The sequence below is a fragment of the Heloderma suspectum genome, chromosome Z (genome assembly GCF_057233095.1).
Source record: "Heloderma suspectum isolate Gila_16-S chromosome Z, 16-S_ref, whole genome shotgun sequence".
Taxonomy (NCBI): domain Eukaryota; kingdom Metazoa; phylum Chordata; class Lepidosauria; order Squamata; family Helodermatidae; genus Heloderma; species Heloderma suspectum.
Window position 1 is genome coordinate 17,147,715 of NC_139476.1, and position 23,751 is coordinate 17,171,465.

Here is a 23,751-nt window from a genome sequence, read left to right on the forward strand (position 1 = left end):
CAGTTGGCCTCAGTACACCACCACATCGCAGTTGAAAGGAAACACACCCAGATGGGAGTGAAGTCAGGACTTTCAGCTGTAATTCAAGGGGTTTGACAAAAGTGGGGCACTAACCATTCAGGAAGTACAGCCAGTGGCATACGCACACACCCGTCATTGGGGGCTCATAAGTAATGGAACAAACCAACTTCATTTCAAACTTAAGGATCGCCTTTAATACCTGGATGAAAATCCTTTGCAGCCAATGACTGCCTGAAGCCTGGAACCCATGGACATGACCAAATGCTGAGTTTCCTCCCTCGAGATGCTTTGCCAGGCCTTTACTGCAGCTGCCTTCAGCTGCTGCTTGTTTGTGGGTCTTTCTGCCATCAGTCTTGTCTTCAGTAAGTGAAAAGCATGCTTGATTGGGTTGAGATCAGGTGACTGACTTGGCCATTGAAGAACATCCCACTTCTTTGCCTTCAGAAACTCTTGGGTAGCTTTTGCTGTATGTTTTGGGTCACTATCCATCTGCAATATGAAGCGGCGTCCTACCAGTTTGGCAGCATTCAGCTGAATCTGAGCAGAAAGTATAGCCCTATACACTTCAGAATTTGTCCTGCTGCTTTTATCAGCAGTCAGGTCATCAATAAACACCAGTGACCCGGTTCCATTGGCAGCCATACATGCCCATGCCATAACACTGCCTCCGCCATGTTTGACAGATGATGGGGTATGCTTTGGATCATAAGCTGTTCCTTTTCTTCTCCATACTTTTCTCTTCCCATCATTCTGGTACAAGTTAATCTTGGTTTCATCAGTCCAAAGAATCTTATTCCAGAACTGGGCAGGCTTTTTTAGGTGTTTGCTGGCAAAGGCTAATCTGGCCTTTCGGTTCTTGAGCGTTACCAGTGGTTTGCACCTTGTTGTGAAGCCTCTGTATTTACATTCATAAAGCTGTCTCTTGACTGTAGATGTTGGCAATGACATGCCTACCTCCGCAAGAGTGTTCTTGACCTGGCTTGATGTTGTGAAAGGCTTCCTCTTCATCATGAGCAGAATTCTGCAGTCATCCCCTTTAGCTGTCTTCCGTGGTCTTCCAGGCCTTTTGCTGTTGCTGAGCTTGCCAGTTAATGCCTTCTTTTTCAGGATGTTCCAAACTGTTGTATTGGCCACTCCGACCATTTCTGCTATCTCTCTGATGGGTTTATGTTGTTTCCTCAACCTAACGATGGCCTCCTTCACTCGCATGGACACCTCTTTGGACCTCATGTTGGGAGTTCCAGTGAACAGCTACCAAATGCAAATGTACCACTCAGAACCACCTCCAGGCCTTTCATCTGCTTGATTGGCCATGGGGTACCCAGGAAACAGGTCACACATGGCCATGCAGCTGCTTGTCAGCCATTCGTTCCATTACTTATGAGCCACCAATGATGGGGGTATATATATGCCACTGGCTGTCCTTCCTGAATGGTTAGTGCCCCACTTTTGTCAAACCCCCTGAATTACAGCTGGAAGTCCTGACTTCGCTCCCACCTGGGTGTGTTTCCTTTCAACTTCAATGTGGTGGTGTGCAGAGGCCAACTGCCAAAACAGTTATCCTTGTTACAATATTTCTGGCCCTGACTGTATATCCGCACTTCACAGGAACATCGGCTGTCGCTTTATGCCGAGACCACCTCGCCCAGTATTGTCAACACTGGCCGGCAGCAGCGGCCCTCCAGGGTTCCAGGATTCTTTCCTAGCCCTACCTAGAGACACTGGTGGGGACTGAACCCGGGACCTTCTGCATACAAGCCAGGGGCTCTACCCCCGAGCTCTGGCCCATCCGTGGCTCTCTTGGCCCCCTTGCCTTGTCCCGTACCTGCCCGCGTCCTTTGATATCGTGACGGCAATGTCCAGCCCCAAGGCCGAGACCCTCCTGCACACAGCGTCCATGTCGATGATCGAGTCAATGCACTCCGGCCCCCCTTCAATGCAGCAGTGCGAGCCCGGGCAGAAGCGGCAGTTGTCCAAGCCCCGGTAGCCCACATTGTGGCCACATTTCTCCAGCGTCACTGTCGTCGCCATGCCGGACAGGCCCACGTGGACCACGAGCTGTTCAAAAAGGAGACAGCGTCAGAGGCGATCCACTGGCCCGGTAGCACAAGGCAGCCTTGGAAATCAGCATATCTCAAAACAGGGGTGTTGAACCGCTTTTCACTCAAGGGGCGGAGAAGCTCCTGGGGGCCACGCTGCAGGGGTGATGCAGGGCCGGTGATGCTGCAGGTGATGCTGGGGGCCCGGTGATGCAGGGCCGGTGCAAAAGCGCTGGGACCAAAATCACGGGCGTATCTTTGCTTAAAGCTCCTGCTGCCTGTCACGACGCCTTCGGAGAGGCATTTCCACCTTCTAGAATGGGAAGGAATGGCAGAAAAGCCGGGAAGCCACCAAACGAGCAGTGGGACCCCAGGCTGGCTGGATTTTGAGGTTCAACGCCCCTGTCTCAAGAGGCCCGGCACGCGGTGGCCGATGCGAACTTATTAAACCACATTCTTTTCCATCTGTGCTGGCTCCATCGCCCCCTTTCAGAGTGCTGGGTGGACCGTCAAAGCCCCAAATTGGCTGAGGCGAGATGACTCGGATTATCACCTCCATCCACGTATCGCCCATCTGGGCCATAAGATCGTCTCCGGAGGCCGTTCTCCAGTCGACCCCCGCCAAGCGAGTTGTGACCAGAGATGGCTCTGTCTTCAGGGAAAACGGGGCAGTGACCCCCTGCCTGTCCCCCCCCCCCACCAGTGACACAGAAGTCCCCCACAACCAGGTACATTTGCTCCACTACTTCCAAGCACCGGACGCAATCTTCTCCTGGACTCCTCCAGCAATCTCAGTAGAATATTGCACTCCTGCCCCGTCCTCTGCCCCACCAGCCCCAAAGGGTGCCAGCTGCCACTGGTTGCAACAGATGGCTACCAGAGAGAGGGGCTTTTCTGTGGTGGCACCCAGCTATGCAATCCCCCCCCTCCCCGAGAAGTTCAGCTGGTGCTCACATTGTAGCCCCTTGGGCACAAGATGAGAGCCATTTTGTTTTCCCAGATGTTTTAAATTTAAAGATCTTTTAGTACCACTGAATCAACATTTGCCTATTACTGGTCTGATGTTTGTACTATATTACAGCCGGTTTTACTCTGACTTCTTCCTGCCCTGGGGTCTGATGGGAACTGAAGTCCAGCACATCTGGAAGGTACCAGGCTCAGGAAGGCTAAAGACCCAAACATAGGTAATATTCAGGTATACGTGCGCAACGGGTATGTAGTTAAGACACAAACTTGGATTGCACATAACGCTAATCCATGGCTTATTTCACCTATAGTTTGTCTTATGTAGGGTTTGTCTGGCAGGCGATCAAAGAAACCGTGGTTTGTTTTCTCAATCCCTGGGTTGTTTGCTTCCCCCCTCCTTCACCTGCTCCCTCTGTCTGTGCCAAATGCCTTTGGAGTACTGTAGTATTGCTATAAAGAGGGGTGGGTTTTTGTTTTTCTTACCATTCTTGCCTGTTGCCTCTGTAGCCTGGCAAAACAACCCACAGTTCTGGGTCCACATGTAACGAGAACCCATAGTTTAAACAAGCCAGAGTTCACAGCCCAACAAAGAACCACGGCTTCTCCTTCTGGGTTGTTCATGGTTTGTCACATGACAGCAACCCAGAATTCAACAACCCATGGTTGAAACAACTGAGAAACAAACCACAGCTTCTCTTTCTGGGTTGTTCGCAGTTAACAAACCATAGATACTCACAACACAACAATCCAGAATTCAACAACCCATGGTTTACACAAGCCGGAGTTCACAGCCCAACGATGAATCATGGCTTCTCCTTCTGGGTTGTTTGTGGTTAACAAGCCATGGCTTGTCAAATCACAGCAACCCAGAATTCAGCAACCCACAGTTGAAACAACTGAGAAACAATCCACAGCCTATCTGGGTTGTTTGCCATTAACAAACCATGGTTACTCACATCACAACCCAGAATTCAGCAACCCACGGTTGAAACAACCCAGAGTTCAAAACCTCAAGACAAACCAAGGCTTCTCTTTCTAGGTTGTCCGTGGCTAACAAACCATGGTTTATCAGTGCAGCCATGTTCACACATTGCAACAACCAGGAATTCAATCACCCATGGGTTAAATAAATGATGGGTCGGCGATATGTGCAAATGAGCTTGTAGTGACCACAGGCAAGGAGCGGCTTTGCAAGTGGCAATGTTGACACAGGCTGCAGAACCGTGGTTTTTCCTCGTCTGGATCACGTGAGCATAGAAAGTTGGTCTTTATGTTTTTTTTTAGCACCACACACACACACACATAGCCACTAGACTCATTATTCTAATCCTGGCTTTCCCAACCTGGCGCTTTCCAGATGTGCTAGACTACAACTCCCATAAATTCAGTTGCATTTACTCACTCACTTGTGGGCTGTGCTTTTTCCACAAGGCGGGAATCAGTCTCTGCACTGCCTGGTACTCCACTGGGATTTCGTAGACGTGTAGATCCACGTCGTCTCCGAGGCCCATTTTTTCCAGCTCCTGAAAGGTGTGGGAAAAGGGTCCGAAAGAGGCAGCGGGGTGGGGTGGGGGGAGAAGAGAGCAAGGAGACAAAAAGTTCACCCAAAATTGTCAACATCCAGGACATCAGAGGAATCCACTTTGCGCCCAATAAACTCAAACTTCGATTGGCATGACCCAAATTGAGAGCCAGTGTGGTGTAATGATCTGAGTGCTGGACTGGGAGTATGGATGACAGAGAATTCCGCCACGGATCTTGGTGAGGCTGAATGCCAGTGCATTCGGCCCCCCGAAATCCGTGGCGGAACGAAGCCCCCCGCCCCACGAAAGGCGCGAAATGGGGCACTTACCTGCTGCTGTCTGCGCTGACTTGCGAATGGCGGCCACGTCTGCGGCCGCCATTCGCTTCCTCATTATAGCCGTGATAGGCTACGTAAATAATTATGTAGCCTATCAGGCTAACGCAGGGACGCCATTTGTGTCCCTGCAGAGGCCGCGACAGGCTACGTAAGTATTTACGTAGCCTATCACGGGGGAAAAAAAAGCAGACGCAAATGGCGGCGGCTACAGCGACCGCCATTTGCATCCCCCTTTTTTTTTGCCGTTTTAGCCTACGTAAATTTAGGCTACGTGATAGGCTATTACGGCAAAAAAAAAAAAGGGAACGCAAATGGCAGCTACTACGCCATTTGCGTTCCCTTTTTTCTTTTTGCCGTAATAGCCTATCACGTAGCCTAAATTTACGTAGGCTAAAACGGCAAAAAAAAGGGGACGCAAATGGCGGCGCCATAGCCGCCGCCATTTGCGTCCACTGTTTTGTTTTTTGTTTTGCCATGATAGGCTTTGTAAATATTTACGTAGCCTATCACGGCAAAATAAAGGGACGCAAATGGCGGCGGTTATGGCCGCCGCTATTTGCGTCCCTGCAGGCTGCCCAGCGGCCGGTTGTCCGGATGTGGGTGGCCCCGGCCGGCGGCTCTGTGGAATTTCCGCAGAGTGGAGCCGGCTGGAGAGAATTTCGGGAGGAGGGACGGAGCGCCTCCCCCCCACTGTGAATGTCACCCTTCGAAAAAGTAAGTGACTTTCGTACATCCCTAACTGGGAGGCAGGAGACCCGGGGTCTAGTCCCCACTTGGCCATGGAAGCTCACTGGGTGACTTTGGGCCAGTCACAGACTCTCAGCCCAGCCTACCTCACAGAGTTGTCGTTGTGAGGATAAAACGGAGAGAAGGATAACGTATGCCACCTTGGGTTTGTTGGAGGAAAAAGGGTGGGATATAAATGCAATAAATAAAATAAAATTTATACACTGCTTTCCACAAAGGTAAATAATGGATTAACCACATTGGTTAAATGGGACCTCTGCTTGGGTCTATCCATGGGTACCAGGCGCAACAGGTCAAGGGAGCTTCTATAGAGAGGTGCTGTCTACTTTTGCGTACCAGATTGTTGAGGAGCAAAGAACGGGAGAGGCTGTGGTCCATGGAATTCCTGGAGACGCTTGGCTGGTCAACATTAGGAACAGGATTTGAATCCAGCTGGATTCTTTTGCCTTTTTATATAAAAAAATAACGTATCCTGCCTTTCATCACACAATGATCCCAGGGAAAGTTCACAATGCCCAAGAGATCATTATAAAACCTGGGAAAACACACAGGAAGCCATCACACGTGCCACCCATCCGCTGATCTTGCAGTCCTTTTCTTAAAGAAAGCATTAGTCCAGGTTTCCCCAACACCAGGTCCTTCTAGATGTTGCCAAACTACAACTCCCATCATGCCCAATCACTGGCTAGGCTGGCCGAGGCCAATGGGAACTGGAGTCCAGACCATCCAAGTCGGGAGAAGGCTGAACAGTGCGTTATGTTAAATATTTCACCTGCTGCTGACCCTTTCTTTCTTACTTACTCTAAGGTGAGCCATGTGAGGATCAGGGTCACTGCATGTAGAGAGGGTCTGTAGAACCAGAGTGGTGTAGCGGCGAGAGTGTTGGACTGGAGAGACCCAGGTTTGAGTCCCCATTCAGCCATAAAGCTCGCTGTGGGACTTTGGGCTGGTCACTAACTCTCCGCCCAACCTACCTCACAGGGTTGTTGTTGAGGATAAAAACAGAGAGGAAGGGGACCATGTCCGCCAGCTTGTGCTCCTTGGAAGGCAAGCTCTAAATGTAACAAAAAACAAACCTTCCCCTAGCTGCTTCCTTTCCGAAATCTGGCCCCCGCCCCCCCACGCCAGAGTTAAAAAAGAAAAAAAGGCCTCAGCTGGCACCAATGGAGAGATTGCTCTTTTTTCAAGCCCTGTGCGTGCTTCCTTGAGAGTTAAGAAAGAGAATCAGCTGCACACTACGGATTTAACAGAACCGTTTGCTGCTTATACGGTTAGATAGGGAAAGGGTAAGAAAAAAAGAAACCCGTCATCTTTGAGGCCCCAACCCTGACGCGGACTCTGTAAGCACTGGCTGCCCCAGAGACGGCCAGCTTCCTCTGGTGTGGTTTGCATTACATATGGAAATCTTGAAGAAGGGGGGGGGGCCCTTCATGCTTGCTTGCATGCAAAGAGGCCAGCCAAGACGACTGCCTTTTGTAACCGCCAACAGAAAACTCACAAAGAGGATTCTCGCATGGAAGGGCACAATGGTGCAAGAGGGGGGATCCCCCCCCAACTCTCAGTATGTTGAAGAGACTGGGCTTGTTGTCTCCCCCACCCCCCCAAAGAGCTTCCCCCTGGAAGATAAGAGAAAAAGCTTTCCGCCGCTGTCACCTTCAGAGCAATGCTAAACCCAAGTCGCTGGCTTGAAAAGAGCTTAAAAATGGGGCTGCGGGGTTCAGCCTGTTGCATCAATTGCTCAGCAAACAGCAAGCCTCATTCAGCATCCCCCTGCCCCGCACCCTCCAACTCACATAATCCACAGCCAACACCCCCCGCCCAGCAAAAATGCTTTGATATTGTCTTGCTTATCTTCCCAACTGCCTTTGCACGGGGTTTACTATTATGCCCGTTTTACAGACACAGCAGAGAGAAACCAAGAGGTGGTGTCTTGCCTGAGGGCTATCTGGTGACTTTCTAGAAGAACAGGAATTGCCCACAACTGGCAGGAATTGCCCACAGCTGGCACCATGATCAGGGAAGGGGGGCTGGGTGCATTGGAGGCAACTAGATGTGGATGGGTTGGGGGTGGGGGGAATAATGCATATTTAGAATCCCCTCCCCACCTTTATTTCTTTGTTTTAACATTTGTTAATAGCCACATGTATGCATGGAAATCTGGCCGGGACTGCAGCGGAGAGGAAGGATGGTTAGCCCTTTCCCTCTGCAACAAGTTTCCTAACTCCACACAGCCTCGAGCGCCGTTTTGGGGTGGGAAGGCGGTACCCACGTTCCGGGACACCCCTCCGCCAGGCAGTGTGGGAGGCAGAAAACGTGGCGTGTTTTAAACGCCTCTGGAAAACGCACTGCTTCACCCAGGCAAAATTCCCCTGGCTCGGAACGAATTGCAAGTAATCGTATGCTGCTGCATCTTACAGTTCCTCCTATTGCTTTTTATTATCGTAGTTGAAAGTATTTTTAATTCAGTATTTTAAATGCGATTTCAAATATTGATATGTAAGCCACTTAGGGATTTTATTATATTAAGCAGTATTTAAGTATTAATTAATGAGGTCCATCAATGCTACTTTTTCATTTCCCTTTTATTTTCTCACCGGTACAGCCTTCTCTGCCAGGGCAAGGAGCAACTGGGAAGCACCCACTCAAGACAGCCGGCACGGTGCAGTGGTGACAGCATTGGTCTGGGGAGACCTGGGTTCGAGTCCCCACTTGGCCATGAAGCTCACCAGGTGACTTTGGGCCAGTCACCGACTCTCTCCCTAACCTACCTCGCAGGGTTGTTTGTGAAGACATGTATGCCACCTTGGGCTCCTTTGAGAAAAAGATGGGATATAAACATAACAAATAATCAATAAAAAATTGGAATACAACACCTGGGTGGGGGGGGGAGTTACCTCTCCCCCCTCCCCGTGTTAAAGTCCTAATCTGATGAGCCCCATGGCTGCAATTGAATCTATATTATTCATTTTTTTAAACCACAGAGATGCTTAATCATGGATCTGACTGGCTGGACGAGGATTTATTTATTTATTAGATTTATTAACCGCCCATCTGGCTGGCTACCCGGCCACTCTAGGAGATGTACAATTCAAATAACACAAAATACAACAAATTTACATAATCAACTGAACAAAACAACATTGCTCTAAAAAAAAACCTAACCCACCCCAAACACCCGCCTGAACAGCCAGGTTTTCAAAGCCTGGCAGAAGCTCATCAAGAAGGGGGCATGGCGGAGTTCACGAGGCAGGGGCCACCTAGTCCTCGCCAGCCTAGCAGTCCTGGCTGACGGGCAGGCAGAAGGCCTTCCAAGGCCGATCTCGTTGAGCGGTGTCCCTGGTGTTGCTGGCGGTGCTCCTTAAAATGGACTGGGCCGGGACCATATAGGGTTTTAAAGGTCAATGCCAACACCTTGAATTGGGCCCCAAAAACAACCAGTGCAACTCTTTCAGCACTGGAGTGAGGTGGTCTCGCCGACAGCTGGCTTTAATCAGGCAGGCTGCCGCGTTCTGTGCCGGTTGCCACTTCCGAACCATCTTTAAGGGTAACCCCACAAAAAGCGCATTACAGCAGTCTAGGCGAGAGGAGATCAGGGCATGATGATGGCTCGGAGGGAACGCTTTGGTCTATTAGTGGCTCTTCGGCACAGAAGCCAGAAGGAAGCGATGTCTCGAGGTAGCCTAGCTCTACAGAGCAGGTGTTTGGGCGGGCGGGAGGTGGGGAGGCATTCGGCCCAGTGTCCGGACTTCACAGAGACATCTGGATGGCCCCAGAATGTAGGACTGGATGGCCATGATCCAACTAGGCCCTTCTGATGCTCTTGGAGAATGATTCTCACCACCCACACAGTGATGTTTGCTTCCTACCCAGAAAGGGGGTGATTTCGTCCCCCGCCACACAATCCCCACTGTGGTTTAGGATGGGGGTGGGGAGAACCCCTTTCAGCCCGGGTTTAGGATCTGCAGATCGCACCCTCCTCTGTGCACCGCCGAATGCCCCCCGGTAACCCACCACCGCATTTCTGATGTTAAAGCCACCACCTTTCAAACTCAAAATGCCCTCGATGCAAACCCAACGCTGAATTCTCATTGCATTTTGTGGTTTATAACTTTAGAGCGCTTCAAGCCATCCAGGGATGTGGGGCAGAAATCCATTTTGGAGAGATCATGGGGATCTCGTTTCCGAGGAGGCTTGCTGCTGGGGCATACGTAAGCCTCTGGTGTCTGTCACCTGCTTTCGCTGGCAAAGAGCATTTTGCATGAACAGCATTTTTTCAGACGACAGGCGGGGGTGGGCGAGGGGGAATCAGCCAAGATAAGCGAGACTTGCCTTCATCTCAGCAGATGGCCAACTCCTGAGGGAGCTACTCCACCCCCCTCCCATTTTTGGCAGCCGGGGGGCACCCCAAGCAAACACAGCGCCTGCATCGGCAGGATTGGTGCATGGTTTTTAAAAAATATTTTAAAGAAGCTTTTCTCGCTGGCAGGGTCTCAAGGAACAAAGCCACCCCTCGTTCAGGTCCTGCTTGCTAAACACTGGATAAGCGGGGAAGGATTTAAAAAGCCTTAATGCTGAAAAGGAAGGCTGGGGCAGAAGAGGAATTCCGATGCGTCCCAGGCCTGTGTTTGAAGGAGTCCCCCCGAAACGGGGGCAGACGCACAACCTCCAGTTTCCTCTCTCCCCCCCCCCCCCCCGCCAAGGTGGGGCTCTCTGCGGTATTCACCTAGAAGGGGAGGAAAATATGGAACACGTGTTTTCTCAGAGTGAGTGTTTTCAGGGAAGGCATCCAGTTCAACCAGCAAGTGTTTTCCACAGCAAGAGAAAAAACTTTGAAAAAGTTAAGGCAGGCCGGGCGTGTGGAGTGGGAAAAAGCAGGGACAAAGGCAGAGTTCCTCGGCTCAGGTTTCTCCCAATGTGCTGGATTACAACTCCAAACAACACCCCCCCACCCATCCAAGGATAATGGTGGCTGGGAATTTGGGGAAGGCTCACAATTTATTTATTTATTGCATTTATATCCCACCGGTTTTCCTCCTTAAGAACCCAAGGCAGCATACATGATCCTTCTCCTCTCCCTTTTATCCTCACAACAACAACCCTGTGAGGTGGGTTGGGCTGAGAGTGTGTGACTGGCCCAAAGTCACCCAGTGAGCTTCCGTGGCCGAGTGGGGACTCGAACCCAGATCTCCCGGCTCCCAGTCCAACGCTCTCACCACTACACCACACTGGCTAATCTTTTAGCTCTGGTGTTTTAAATCTGTATTTTAAACCTCTGCATTGCTGCTAGGTTTTAATCTGGTTCAACTGCTATACTGTGGTTTTAAGCTTTCATATTTTATAGAGTTTTACGCTGCGCTTTGTGGTTTTAATTTCTGTGAGCCGCCCAGAGAGCTTCGGCTTGGGAGCTGCTTCCAAATGCCACCCTGGGCCAGGGGAAGGCCGACGAATATGGGCGGGCTCTCTGGGACTGGGGGCACTCAACAAGATGCTCCGATGGAATTCGACTGCACGGGGACGTGGATGAGCCATCACCCCCATTACCTGGTCATACGGTGGCCAAGCTGTCCTGCTTGACAGAGAGCAGTCCTCTCTTTGAAGGTGTCCTCTGGGGGGGGCTGTCCAGTCCAAGCCCATTTTGAAGTTAAAGAACCAGAAGAGGGGGAGTGGCAGCCAGGGGGCCTTTGGCCACCCACAGCTCGCAGCACCTGGACAGCAGGCCCACGCAGGCCACCCACCCCGCTGGGGTCGGATGTCTCCTGCTTCTCCTGAAAGTCAGAGCTGCTGTACGCGCAGGCCGCACAAATAGCTGCCCTCCGTTTTGACAAGGCATCGCCTCTCGTTCGCAGAGGCGGCCAGCCTCGCTGGGCGGCGTCCGGGACAGCGGGGATGAGGCACATTCGGGCCAGATGAAGCGACCTCCCAAAGGCTAGTTTGATGGATCCTCCCTGTGCTGTGCAGAAGCAGTCTATCTGGGGTACCTGTTGCTTTGGAGGCTGAGGGAGGATTGCTTCCCTTCACACCATCCTTGTACGCATTGGGCTGGCTGCTTCTGGGCACAGGATACTAAACTCATCGGGCCCTATTCTGAATCACTTCAATAGCCATATCCATTCTCCCCTCCACCCTCCCTCTCTCGCTCTCTCTCCTTCTTTCTCTCTCTCTCTCCCTCTTTCTTTCTCTCTCCCGCTCTCTTCCTCTTCCTCCCCCTCCCTCCCTCCCTCCCTCCCTTTCTTTCTCCCCTCCTTCCTCTCTCCCTCCCCCCCTTCTCCCCCCCTTCATTTATTTATTGCATTTATATCCCACTTTTCCTTCAAGGAACCCAAGGTGGCGTACATAATCCTCCTTCACTCCATCTTATTCTCACAACAACCACCCTGCGAGGTTGGTTGGGCCAAAAGTCTGTGATGGGCCCAAAGTCACCCAGTGAGCTTCCATGGCCGAGTGGGGACTCGAACCCGGATCTCCCGGCTCCCAGTCTTTCCATTTTATTCCTTTCCTCCCTTTTCCCCCTTTTGACTGGCGAACAGAGCCGGGGAGGAGGAGTAAAAACGGGTGCCAAATTATTGTTTTAAAGGGGCACCGAAGGTCTTGGTTTTCCAAAAGGTGTTTTGAATCATGGTTTGTTTTTTTAAAAAAAACATCTAGTAAAGACACACAGAAAAGGAACCGGGGGGGGGGGGGGCGGCGTTCTTGAACAGTGCAGAAGAGACAGAGGCAGTAAAACCCAGGAAATGAAAGAGTGATAAATCACAAGCGGCGGCTGACGCTCCACAGGAGACTGTGGGCCTTAGCGGTGCTCCGTTATCGACCCATGTCTGAAGCGCCTGGATTCCTTAGCAAAGGCAGGGGCTTGGGGAAGGATTCAGGCATTACGCCAGGGGAGGAAACGGGCAGGGAGTTCTGTGACATCTGCCACACCGGCCAGAGCCTGTGGATGGAGAGGGCGGCTTAGCTCCGCAGCAGAGCACCTGGTTTGCACGCAGAAGGCTCCAGAGTCTAATCCCCGGCTCCCGGGTGGCGGGGAAGGCGCTCTCCCCGCCGTTGCAAGCCCTTTCCTGTCAGAGCAGGCCATGCCAGGCTAAGAGGACCGGTGAGCTGACACGGCAGAAGGCCGCTTACCCTGTTGGAGCCGTGATGCTGGGGCAGAGCAGGCGCCCAGCCTGCAAAAGTCCCGTGTTCAAACTCCTAGCATCTCTGCTTGAAGGACACAGACTTCTCTGCCTGAGAAGAGACGTTACCAGGTGAGATGGGCTAAAGGTCTGACTGAGTATGACGGGAGCTTCATCGATACAATAGAGAGATGTCTGTCCGTCCGTGCTGCAGCGCCAAGGCCCTGAAACCAAGACACTTGAAACTTGCCACGCATACTAACGGGACCGTTGGGGTGTGTGCCCTGGGGTTATGTTGTCGTTCAAAGACATCAGTGAATTTTAATTAATTTAAAGGTGTCCATGCAGTTGAAGCTCACAGGAAGATCTTTGGCCACTAGGTGACAGGACTCCCAAACCAGCACATAACTTTGCAGCCAGGGGAGATTAGAAGGCTGAGGGAAAGAATTATATGCCTGCCCTGCTGGGGGGTGGCCCTTCTTTGGAGGAATGAGGTGGACAGACCCCTTCCTTATGGGGTGCAGGGATGCACTGCGGTAGGGGCTGTGCCTGGGGTGCCCATGGGCGTGGCTTCACTCAGGGCAGGCACAAGATGTCCAGAGCTCACAGCTCCATAACTTTGCTCGATGGCTTCGCTGTAGCAAGCTAAGGTCTACTGCAACCTTGCCAGCTTCGATTTGAAATCCACATGGGAGATTGGTATGGGGGTCCGATGGACCACCTCTGCTCTGCCTGTACACTACAATACTGCCACACCGCACAGAAAGGTCATATCCTCAAGCATCCCCCAATGCAGCCCATCTCCGCCGGAAAAGTGTCTAACTTCTAAGAATATGCAAAATTATTTTTAGGCTACCTTTCAGGGTGGAACCCGTACATTTTGCCACCCTTTGGCTTCAGCGATCCCACCAGGCCCTCTAAAGCTCATCTTCCCAGCCATGAGGACTAGAGACTTCCTTCTTCCCTAAAAATAAAAAGCAAGATTCTTCCGGAGTGGAATTCCAATTCCCTGCCTGCTCTTCCATTACAGCCATTACAGCGAACAGCCCGAAAGGCGTAACATCCTCCCCAGGGTTGTTGCAAGGATGAAATGGAGAGGATCCTGCATGCCACTTTGGGTTCCTTGGACAAAAAGGTAGGGAAAAATGTAACAAATAAATAAAACCTCCAGGGAAGAATCATCCAGAGACCCAAAGATCTAATGCAATTCACAGTGACAATGCACCCTATGCTGCAAATCAGGGTGGATCAGCCTTTCTCAAGATGCATGGGACTGCAGCGCACGCATTTTGTCCTCAAACCCTTTAAAAAAGGAAGCCAAATCCGAGACGGCAACAGGAAAGGGGAGGGACACACCAAACCCAAATGCACAAGGCAAGTTTAAAAAAAATCAAAAAGAAAAGCACGCTTCACGGTTTAAAAAGTGTACCTGCCTGTCCAAAAACCCCGTTTTACAAATGTGCAACTAACAACACTTTTTTTAGCCAAGCACAGAGATGCCGTTCAATTGTGGAGGGGAGGGGAGAGAAAACCAGATCCTTGCCCCCAGACAAACTTATTATCTGCCGCCTTGTGTACCTGACAAATAGAGAAAAAAAACCGAAACGCGTGTGACCGATTCCCTGACCCCGCCACAATGGGCAGCTTTGTGAGTTTCTAATATCCTTATCTGCTTTGTCTAGACGCCCTGACAGCGATTATACACACGGATGTCGGGACGCGCTCTGACCTCACTCCTCGCCGGCCTCTGGAGGGGCGGTGGAGGTGGGGGTAGGGTAGGAGCCAATTAACTTCACAGTCTGGAGGGCACACCTGGGCCTCCGCTGACCTGCTGGAACGCTGGCAGAAAAACATTGGCTGCTTTCCCCCCAAAAAAGGAGGTTTGGGCTTTGGCACACTGGAGGAGGTGGAGCAGAGCACATGTTCGTGCTTTCCCAAAAAGCAAGCGGGTTTGGGCTTTGGCACGCTGGAGAAGCCAAGCAGAGCATGCGTTTGTGCTTTTACAAAAATGACTGTGTGCATGCATGCATTGTTTTAAGAGCAGGAGATGTAAAACTGGACTTCAAGCTGCGTATTGAAGGAGAAGCAAAAGAGGGTGCACAAATATTTTTGCGGTGTTTTCTGCCTGCCAAAACGCCCTGGAGAATTCAAATAATTTTGCTAAGACAGCCTTCTCCAACAGGCTGCCCTCCAGACTGGGAACGGCTGCACTACAGGGTCTGCTTTGTCCAAAATGAAGCTGGGATTTTTTCCCAAAGTCACGCTGATCCCTTCCAAGTTGGACGGTCATAGGCTGGGGTACTTATTCAACCCAGGAGGCAGCCGAGAAGAAATCCTCAAACGAGAGAAAGGAATGGGAAAGAAGGTGGTTTTATTTTTCTCTTCCTCGAAAGCTTTAGGATGCTGGATAATGCCTGAGACGTAATAAACCAAGAGTCCACTTAGTCTCCCGCGAGCCAGGGTGGGATGGGGGGAGCATTGACAAAGATTGTTTAATTGATTTTTCCATCTATTAAAATGCAGATCACACCGTCTGGAACTTCAGAAACTCAGACACAGGGCTTTGTGTCCAGCCAGCTCCATGAAGTCCTGTCTGAGACGGGCACAATACTGTACTCACACATGTTCAAAGGCAGCTTGTCCCTTTCTTCTCGTCAGGGCCTCTCCGGACTGGAACAGAGCAGAGGTGAAAGCAAGTCGCTATTCCTTGCGCACACACACACACACACTGCTCAGGGAACTTTCAACTGGGGTGGTATGGGAGATTTTTAACGGCCAAGGGTTCCTGTTTTAATTCCAACAGAAGCCAAGGGCTATCACGCAAAGGTCACAATCTGACACACATTTACTCCCAAGGAAGTCCCACTGTGTTCAATGGGGCCAACTCCCAGGAAAGGGCGTAGAGGACTAGAGCCTTCGTCAACCAAGGAGATTTTTTTAAAAACCTTGAGGGATTAAGAAGGTGCGCCCAATTTTTTAAAAATTAAATACTTCTATTTTTTTAATTATAATCCAAAATTGTAGTTGGGGGCAGGTGCTGCCTTTGAAGAAGTGCCCTCCCTTCTCCCCACAGAAGGAGGAAAAAACTAAAACAGTCTTCCTCAAGCGCTCTAAATGTGGCAGACTACAATTCCCATAATCCCCCAGCTAGACCCTCCAAATTTGGGAGCTAGACCCTCCAAAAGTGGAGCTAGACCCCCAAATGTGTCGGACTACAATCCCCATAACCCCCCAGCCAGGCCCACCAAGCGTTGGACTACAATCCCCATAATCCCCAGCCAGGATGATGGGGTTGTAGTCCAACGCACCTGTAGGGCACCCAGTTGGGGAAGGCTGGGCTAAAAGGGAAGAGTCCTTCTGAATGAGAAGGAAATGAAGCTGTCTAGCCCCAGTACCCTGGTTCTGACAGGGGATAGCCAGGTGCCCCCAGGAAGTCTACAAGAAGAGTGCACTGGCCTTCCCATTGTTTCCTCCCCATCAGCTCTTGCTTTAAGGTAGATTGCCTCTGATCTTAGAAGTTCCATCTCCTCTTCAAGACCAATTTCTATAGACTTCCCGTCCTTCACGGATTTGCTTTCTCCACCCTTTGCAGCCATCTAGGAGAGCGCCTGCTTTGTGGCAGGGATCCACCGGCTAATTTGAGCAAAGTGAGACTTCTCTATCTGTCCAGAAGGGACACCTCGCCCATCTGTTTCATCAGGTGACTGCGCAGTTCTAGTATTAGAAGGCGGGAGGACTCTCCCTAGGCACACCGCTCAGAGTTTTATAAACCACTGTCACAAACAGTGCCCGGAAGTTGCTTTCCCCAAACTGAAAAGCTCCAAAGACTTTCACCTTCTCTCACAGGGGAGTCACTGCGGCCACCTGAATATTCTGGGTGTCCGTTTTTACCCCTTTCCCAGCTCTATGGCATCCCTTTTGAAAACCGGACATGGTATTTGTAGCAAGGCTGCACCGTAGATTTGTGTAAAGCAGTAAAGCATCTGGAGGGCGCCCCCCGCCGGGCGCCCTCCAGATGGGTTGAACTGCAAGCTCCATCATCCCCAGCCAGTACGGCCACAGGGGAAGGCCAAAATAACACCTTACAATAAGGGCTGAATTTTGCCCCTATTCCTATTAACGCCCCATATTGAATTTGTCCCCTTTCCCTGCTGCCACATGCCAAGTCAACATCTTCAAGGATCGAAATCCAAGACAAATATTCTTTTTGTCAGCTTACGAACTGCCCTTTAGTAACAGGACTCTCAGGGGTACACACAATTTAACACACGAATGCAATATAAATCTTTTTTAAAGAAAGCTCCTGAATCACAGATCTTTCCAAGTTCACCAACAGGAAAAGAACAGTTACCCGCTTCTTCCACAATGGTCCCTGCTGTAAAATGGGCATGTGCCATCTTAGAAAGGTGTGTGCTTTTTCTTCCTTGTAAGTATTACTTTCACCCCTGTGCAATTTTAGGCAGGTTTGGAATGGAGTTATTTAGTCCCTTTAGAAGACCCATATGGTTAATTGACGTAAGGCTCCAATCCTAAACACACTTACTAGAAAGCAAGTGCCACTAAACTTAGAGGGATGGATTTCTGAGGAAACATACTTAGACTTCTTGCTGTAAGACTTCTTTAAAACCAACAGAAACCATCGATTGCCCCGTAGGATCACAAAGGAATTGCCCCATAGGATCACAGCAGGGTCACCAGACCAGCAAACAAAATATCACAGAGCTCAAGTTGCAAGCTGACAGGCCAATCCAGATGTTATCAGACTCAAACTCCCCCCCAACCACAGCCCATGTTGCTGGGGCAGATGGGAGTTGGAGTCTGACGACATCTGACAACCCACCTCTGGCTTACAAGATTCACGCGACTACATGCTAACCATATTGTCAGCCCATTTTCCGTTAAAGAGAATGCGCTCATCTGTCTGATACAGAGAAGAGATTCAAGATGCTCATAGCCCCCCACCCCAAAACCCCAGTGTGTTCACTTTGCCTGGTGCGGGAGACATAACTCACAAGGTAAGATCCTGCTTTTGATGGCTTTCTAGCCATTTTGGACTACAAGTCCCAGGATTTCTGACCAGTGGTCATCTTGACGGGCTGATGGAAGATGAAGTCTAAAACATCTGGAGGGCACCAAGTTGGGAAAGGCATCAAACACAGCCCCCCTCTCTTACCAGCTGTTCTGTGATAGATGCCCAGATCCTCCCAGAGAAGGCTGACTTTTACCCAAGGCCTTGTCAAACACAACTAGATGTCTCTGACAAAGAGACACACAGCCGCACAGACAACCGGCTGGCTATCCATTAGTTGACTGCAATTGATTATGGCTGGGGGTTTAATTTAAAAGCATTTGAGGAGAGTATTCCCAGAGGTCCCGACGTGGAAAGGGCAACCGGCTTGCAGCCAGGCTGGATGAAAAGAGAGAGGAAGATGCACCTCACCAGCTGTGCTGAAAAGGAATCCTTCAGTTCAGGGCCATAACTGTGCCATAATTCCTTTTCTCAGCTTTTGCTTCCAAAAAAACTCACAACATCCAAGTTCCTAGCCCTTATGGATGCAAAAAAAAAAAAAGTCTGAATGGGGGCAGAAGGTGCAACCGGGCAGAGAATTCAGACCCCAGAGCTTCTCTGTTTCCATGACAACACACAGAAATAGGGCATCTCTACACCAGCCTAAAATCCTGCATTTAAAACGGGCTTTCTGCTTCTAAATGCAGGATCACAAGGACTCCCTTTTTCACATGCTTCCTTTTCCCCCACCCCCTTCCCGCTCCTTCTCCCCCTATCTGAGTCTTCCATTATCTTTCATTGATCTCTTCTTGCCCCTTTTCTTCTTTTCACAGAAGAAACTGAAGTGGAACACAACGGGGTAATTTGATAGTTCATTATCTACAGTCTATTTAAAAATGGAACAAAGGGCGTTTAGCGCAGGAGATGCCCTGAATGATCACGGTGTCATGTAAACAGCAAGCAAACTTCCGCACAGGAGCTATCTCAATCGCAGGATAAAAGCTCCGTGTGAAGGAGCCCATAAGCTCCTAGTACTCATGGCAGCAGAAATGTGCAGGAAACGTCTGCTTGGGATCGTAGCAGGTGGAAGAATAGCAAAAGGTAATCGAGTAATTGTGTCCTCTGTAGGAAGACTAGTTTTTGTTTCTCACTTCAAAATGTCTTTAATGTCAGCAATTCATGAATATTATAAAATAAAGGGCAGAATCAAGCAGATTTGGCGAATCGGAAAAATGGTACATAGGTTGCCGTTTATTCTGGTACTTTGGTGCAGGATTTCACGGGGCAGGGAGGGTGATGCACAAAAATACACACGGCCCTCTAGAGCACGTGAGCTGGAAGGGACCAAAACAGAAAAACAAGAAAAAGATCCCCAAGTCTAAAAGGTTACAAGGTTAGAATGCGGGCAATGTGCTGTAAGGTCACAGGCTGGGAAAAGATTTCACCGGTTACCATGTGAGTTTGGGGGTTGACAATGTAGCATACCGCAGAACTTCGGCTCAGGTGAGACCCAAACATGGAGAATTGCCCTGGAAGCAGTACCAGCTCCAGGTTTTGTAGGGCCCATGGGAAAGACAGCCCGGAGGGGCCCCCTCCCTCACCGAGTCCCTTCTCAGTGCCTTTGTCACGGGCTGCTTTTCTTCCTCATCGCTCCCACTTGGCTCCTGGACAGGCAGAGATCCAGGCAACGAGCAGGCCCTGGCGTCTCCTGCTCCTCCTTCTCACCACCACTGTTGTCTGGGCCAGAGTGAGAGGCAGGGGAACAAGCAGGCTGCCATGGTGAAGAGGAGGTGCGAATCCAGGGGGCCTTGGCCAGGGGGCCTTGGCCAGGGGGCCCTTGGCAAGTGCCTGCTAATTCCGACCCTACACGTAAGGTAACCTGGGGCTGCAACTTGCAGAAAGCCGGAGGTCGCCTGCCTCGAAGCAAGGCCCACCCAGAGAGAGAATGCATACTGGGCTCACCTGGGCACACTGAAACGGCCCTCCTGGGCGCCCCAGGAGGGCCGAGAACTGGGAGTGCCAAGCATGAATCTTGTTAAGAACAAAGTTCGCGAGGGCTGCCAAAGCTCATGACACAATAAAGCAGACTCTGCCAACCGGGCACTCTCCGGATGGGTCAAACCACTGTTGTCCACGCTGGCGGGGGACGATGGAGGGTGCAGTCCAACACATCCGCAGATGGCTCCTGAACTGACCAGTCACGGTTTTTACTGGTATTCTGTTGTTGAAAAAGAGCCTCATTTTAATCTGCTGTTTCAATCCTTTTTATCCTGTTACTGTTTTCTTGCTTGTGTTCGCCGCTCCGAAATCTGTTCTAGATATGGAGTGGTATATGAATATTGCAAATAAACAGAAGTGCGAGCCTTGTGGGTTTTGTTGCACAGTGCAGCAACAGCCAACGGCGCCCAAGGAAAACGGTTCTTGTCAGCTGATTCTCTGTTGCACCAAATGAGTCGACGTCACTCCCGGTCGGGCCACCAAGCTCCGGAGCAGAACCCTTGATTCCCACTCCACTCATCTTGCCACATGTACAGTGACTCCCACAGATCGGCCCCAACCACAGCTTAATCGACAGAAGCGATTCCTGCCGGCCCTGGCAAGAGGGGCTCAGCACCTGCCTGGAGCCTACAAGGGGGATGAATAATGAAATCGGGGGGTGGGGGGGCTCTCCAGGCACTTGGTCCCCTCCCCATACAAGACAAACTGGAAGCATACTGATGAGGAGGCGGCCAGCTGGATCAGAGCATATTCTGATGAAGTCTGCGTGATCAACAGGGACCTCTACGAGACCTACAACAGGGCAAAATGCCCCTCTAGCTACTTCCCCCAAAGCAACTGGCACTCCCGGGGTAAACTGCACCTAAGCACGGAGGTTCCGCCAAGGCAGGGGTGCCCAAACCGTAAAACAGTTCCACAAAGCGCTGTTGCAAAACGGCTGCTGTGGGGGTGGCTGAAGGGGGGTGCGCCCAAAATGCCTGCGCCAGGAGGGGTGGCCAGTCCCAATACATCCATTTCACAGAAGGCAAACTGGCAAGGATGGAAGGCGCTCGCCTGAGAACCGGAATGCAAGGCAGGGATGTGCTCTGAGCCCCAAAATGCAAACCCACTCCTTGGAAACCCATAGTTCCCTCTCATCAGCCCACCCTGCAAGTCAGAGTCTCTCTCCCTCTCCATTCCCCCTACCCCACAGTCACACATTTCTCTCTCAGGAACACCCCCGAACTCCCATGCGCTTTTGCACATGGCCTTCCCCACCTTTCTCCACCTGGGTAACTGAACCTCTTTCCGCCTGTGGGCCCAATGCCGGGACACCCCCAAAAGGGACAAGGGTGTAGGAAAAGGGGCGGAGAAGTCTGGGGACCTGGGCAGGCCAGACTGAGTTCTGGGCTCCCGCTTTCCTGCAATCCCCAAGCCTCCCCCTTCACCAAGCCGCAGCAAAGGGGTCTGTCCCTCCCTTCTTTTTCTGGGCAGCCAGAAGCCTCCGACCACCCACCGTCTTTGCTTCCAAACAACATCTCTGTGTCCCTTCGCAAGAAAGAAGATGGCAGGGCAGCTGGAGGCCACTGCTTTGCTCTGGAGTGCTCCTGGCCAGCCAATAAACATGTTTTAAGATGTCCTTGCACTAACAACTCTGACAGAGCTCCCCTCTGAAAAAAATATCTTGGCCCGTTCTGGCTGATTTTTCTCCTTCTGAAGACAGCCCATAAAGTTGACCCCCCCACCACCACAGGCCCAATGTTGTTTGGCCACCAGCAATTTGCAATCAAAGATAGACTGGCCCTGTGGCTGGAGGTTCTACAGAGTAATCCCGGTCAACAGCCATTGACACAGGAAGGAAGGAGGCCTGATCTGCTCCTGGCTAAGCTAGCAGCCACCGTGTCATGTGGAGGTGAGTTCCACAAGCCAGCTCCTTCAGCATGGCCACCTCCATGAGGCAGGAAGGGGTTAAGGGGAGATGGTTGCCCATTCCACAGGTCATATTAGGGGTAGGAGAAAGTTGGTAGGCAGAGGGATTGCTTGCTGGCCCCTTGCTCCATGCAATACAACGATCGCTAAAGAGCAATGAGCATCAACAGGGAGCAGAACCTCAGGGTTGGGGTCCCAATACGGCTCTCTGGACCTCGCCAGAAGTCTGAACCCCTGACCTTTCCCCTGCCAAATCATTTGGTGATTTCCTGGCTTGGGAGCTGTTTTTTTTCTGTTTTTCCCCTATTCTAAAAGGCTGAAATGCCTCTCCAAAGTTACTGGCAGGAAGAGGTTGAAGCTAAAATAGGCTCGTATTTGTGGCCTTGGCCAGCACTGGAAGGTGGCCCCGAAAGCTTCCCTGAAATGGAATTCCGCCCTCGGGCGGAAATAGGTTCAACAGCTCCTGACCTACAAGTACGTTAACTGCAAAGAGCAATGGGGTGCAGGGAAGAGAGAGAGATGTTCTTGGCCCCTAAATCTACCCTTGGTCCATGAGCAAACCCAGTTGCTGACGACCACCACCACGTTCTAGTATTTTTGTCCCACCTGGAACCTCACCCAGTTCTACTTTCTCGAGGCAGACTGTTTCCCCTAACCCCACCACCTGGGGCAACATTGAAGAGCGCAATCCAATGCATGCTTAGCCAGAAAAATGTCCTACAATTTCCAGCATTCCCCAGCCAGCCATGCTGGCTGGCGAATGCTGGGAGTTGTAGGACTTTTTTTCCAGCTAAACATGCATAGAATGGATGTTGCCCTAAGGCAATTTACCATGAAAGCCCAGAAGGGCCAGACTAAACACTTTTTTTGTTGAGCTGAATTGGTGGAACCAATTGACTGCCCAGCAGATTATTTCTCTGGAAATGTATTTAGTTTAACACAGAGACTTATGGAAAAATTGCACAGGGCAGACATCATCTTACACAAAGGGGATGCCTTTCTAAGATGATGCCTACAGAGAGATCGGTGCCTGATCTAAACAGGGGAAGTGTGTTTCTCCCCTTCAGAATTGCTGTTTTGTCATGTGAAGATACTGATATGATCAACTGACTAAGATTGCCTGAACTGGTTGCAAAAGCCCTATTAGCCCAGAAGACTCTTTACCAGGCAAGAATCTTCATATCTGAAAATAGCAGCGTTCGTGTTTGTGGCCAAAAAGGGGAAGAAAATCCAATTTTTTGCCCTCGTCGCCTGCAGCTGATCCCAATTCACCCCAGGAGACCAAGCCAAGTAGCAATTGACAAGCCCTAGATTAAAATGTGACCAATCGTGGCTGTGGAGGTGGGCCAAAGGGAGCTGTACAGAGAGGAGGAAGTGGTAGTTATCATAAAACAGCAGCGCTTAGCACAAAATGCTTGAAAATGTCTTTTACCTGAACCGCTATCCAACTGGCGTTGACGGAATGTTCCCCAAACGGACCGAACCCTGGAACAACAGAAGCAGAATTTCACAGGGGTGGCACTGCGCTCATGGGGGCATTTGTTGATCTGAAATATTTCTCTAAGCAGCTTACAACAATAAAATAGACCAGCCTTCCTTAACCCAGTGCCCTCCAGATGTTTTGGACTACAACTCCTATCTGCCCAAGCCAGCATGGCCAATTGTTAGGGACCGTGGGAGTGGCAGTCCGAAACATCTGGAACACACCAAGCCAGAAAAGGCTGAGCTAAAAGACCTTTGCCCCCAATGTGAAAACAGTCCCGTTCAAATCCACCCCCAAGAACACATACAGAGGCCTCCTCCTAAGAAAGGGGAGGGTTTTGTTAAACCAAGGCTTTCCTAGACAGTTGTCACTTCCGTGGGGGCTGTGGATGTAGCTAAAAAGAACTAGAGTCTCCTGATTTTGCGCCATCCGTTAACCTATTTCCCCAATGGTCAACTATTCGAATTAAAAAATGGCTAGGAAAGAACGACAGCCCACCCAGAAGGTCCCAGAATCAATGCTGGGCAGGTTCACCGAAGGAAGGCTTTTGTGTAGCAGGCAGGGCTGGGGGGAAAAGCAACCTCTCTCTCAGCCCGAGACTATAGAGATCT

The 23,751-nt window shown here is 50.7% G+C and overlaps 1 protein-coding gene across 3 annotated transcripts in view; it reads right to left on the reverse strand.

The window, feature by feature from the left end:
* The window catches only part of PGPEP1 (pyroglutamyl-peptidase I), a 34,483-nt gene that overhangs the window by 5,014 nt on the left and 5,718 nt on the right, over positions 1 to 23,751 (reverse strand). The window contains exons 2-5 of one of the 3 annotated variants that reach the window (XM_084825796.1): positions 23,090 to 23,142; positions 15,364 to 15,413; positions 4,433 to 4,549; positions 1,847 to 2,079 (exon numbers count right to left, since the gene is read on the reverse strand). In XM_084825796.1, coding sequence (XP_084681922.1) covers positions 1,847 to 2,079; positions 4,433 to 4,537 — 338 coding nt within the window. In that variant the 5' untranslated portion in view covers positions 4,538 to 4,549; positions 15,364 to 15,413; positions 23,090 to 23,142. Of the gene's footprint in view, positions 1 to 1,846; positions 2,080 to 4,432; positions 4,550 to 13,599; positions 13,619 to 15,363; positions 15,414 to 23,089; positions 23,143 to 23,751 lie in introns of those variants that run through there. The other 2 variants (XM_084825795.1, XM_084825797.1) reach the window with 2 other exon arrangements.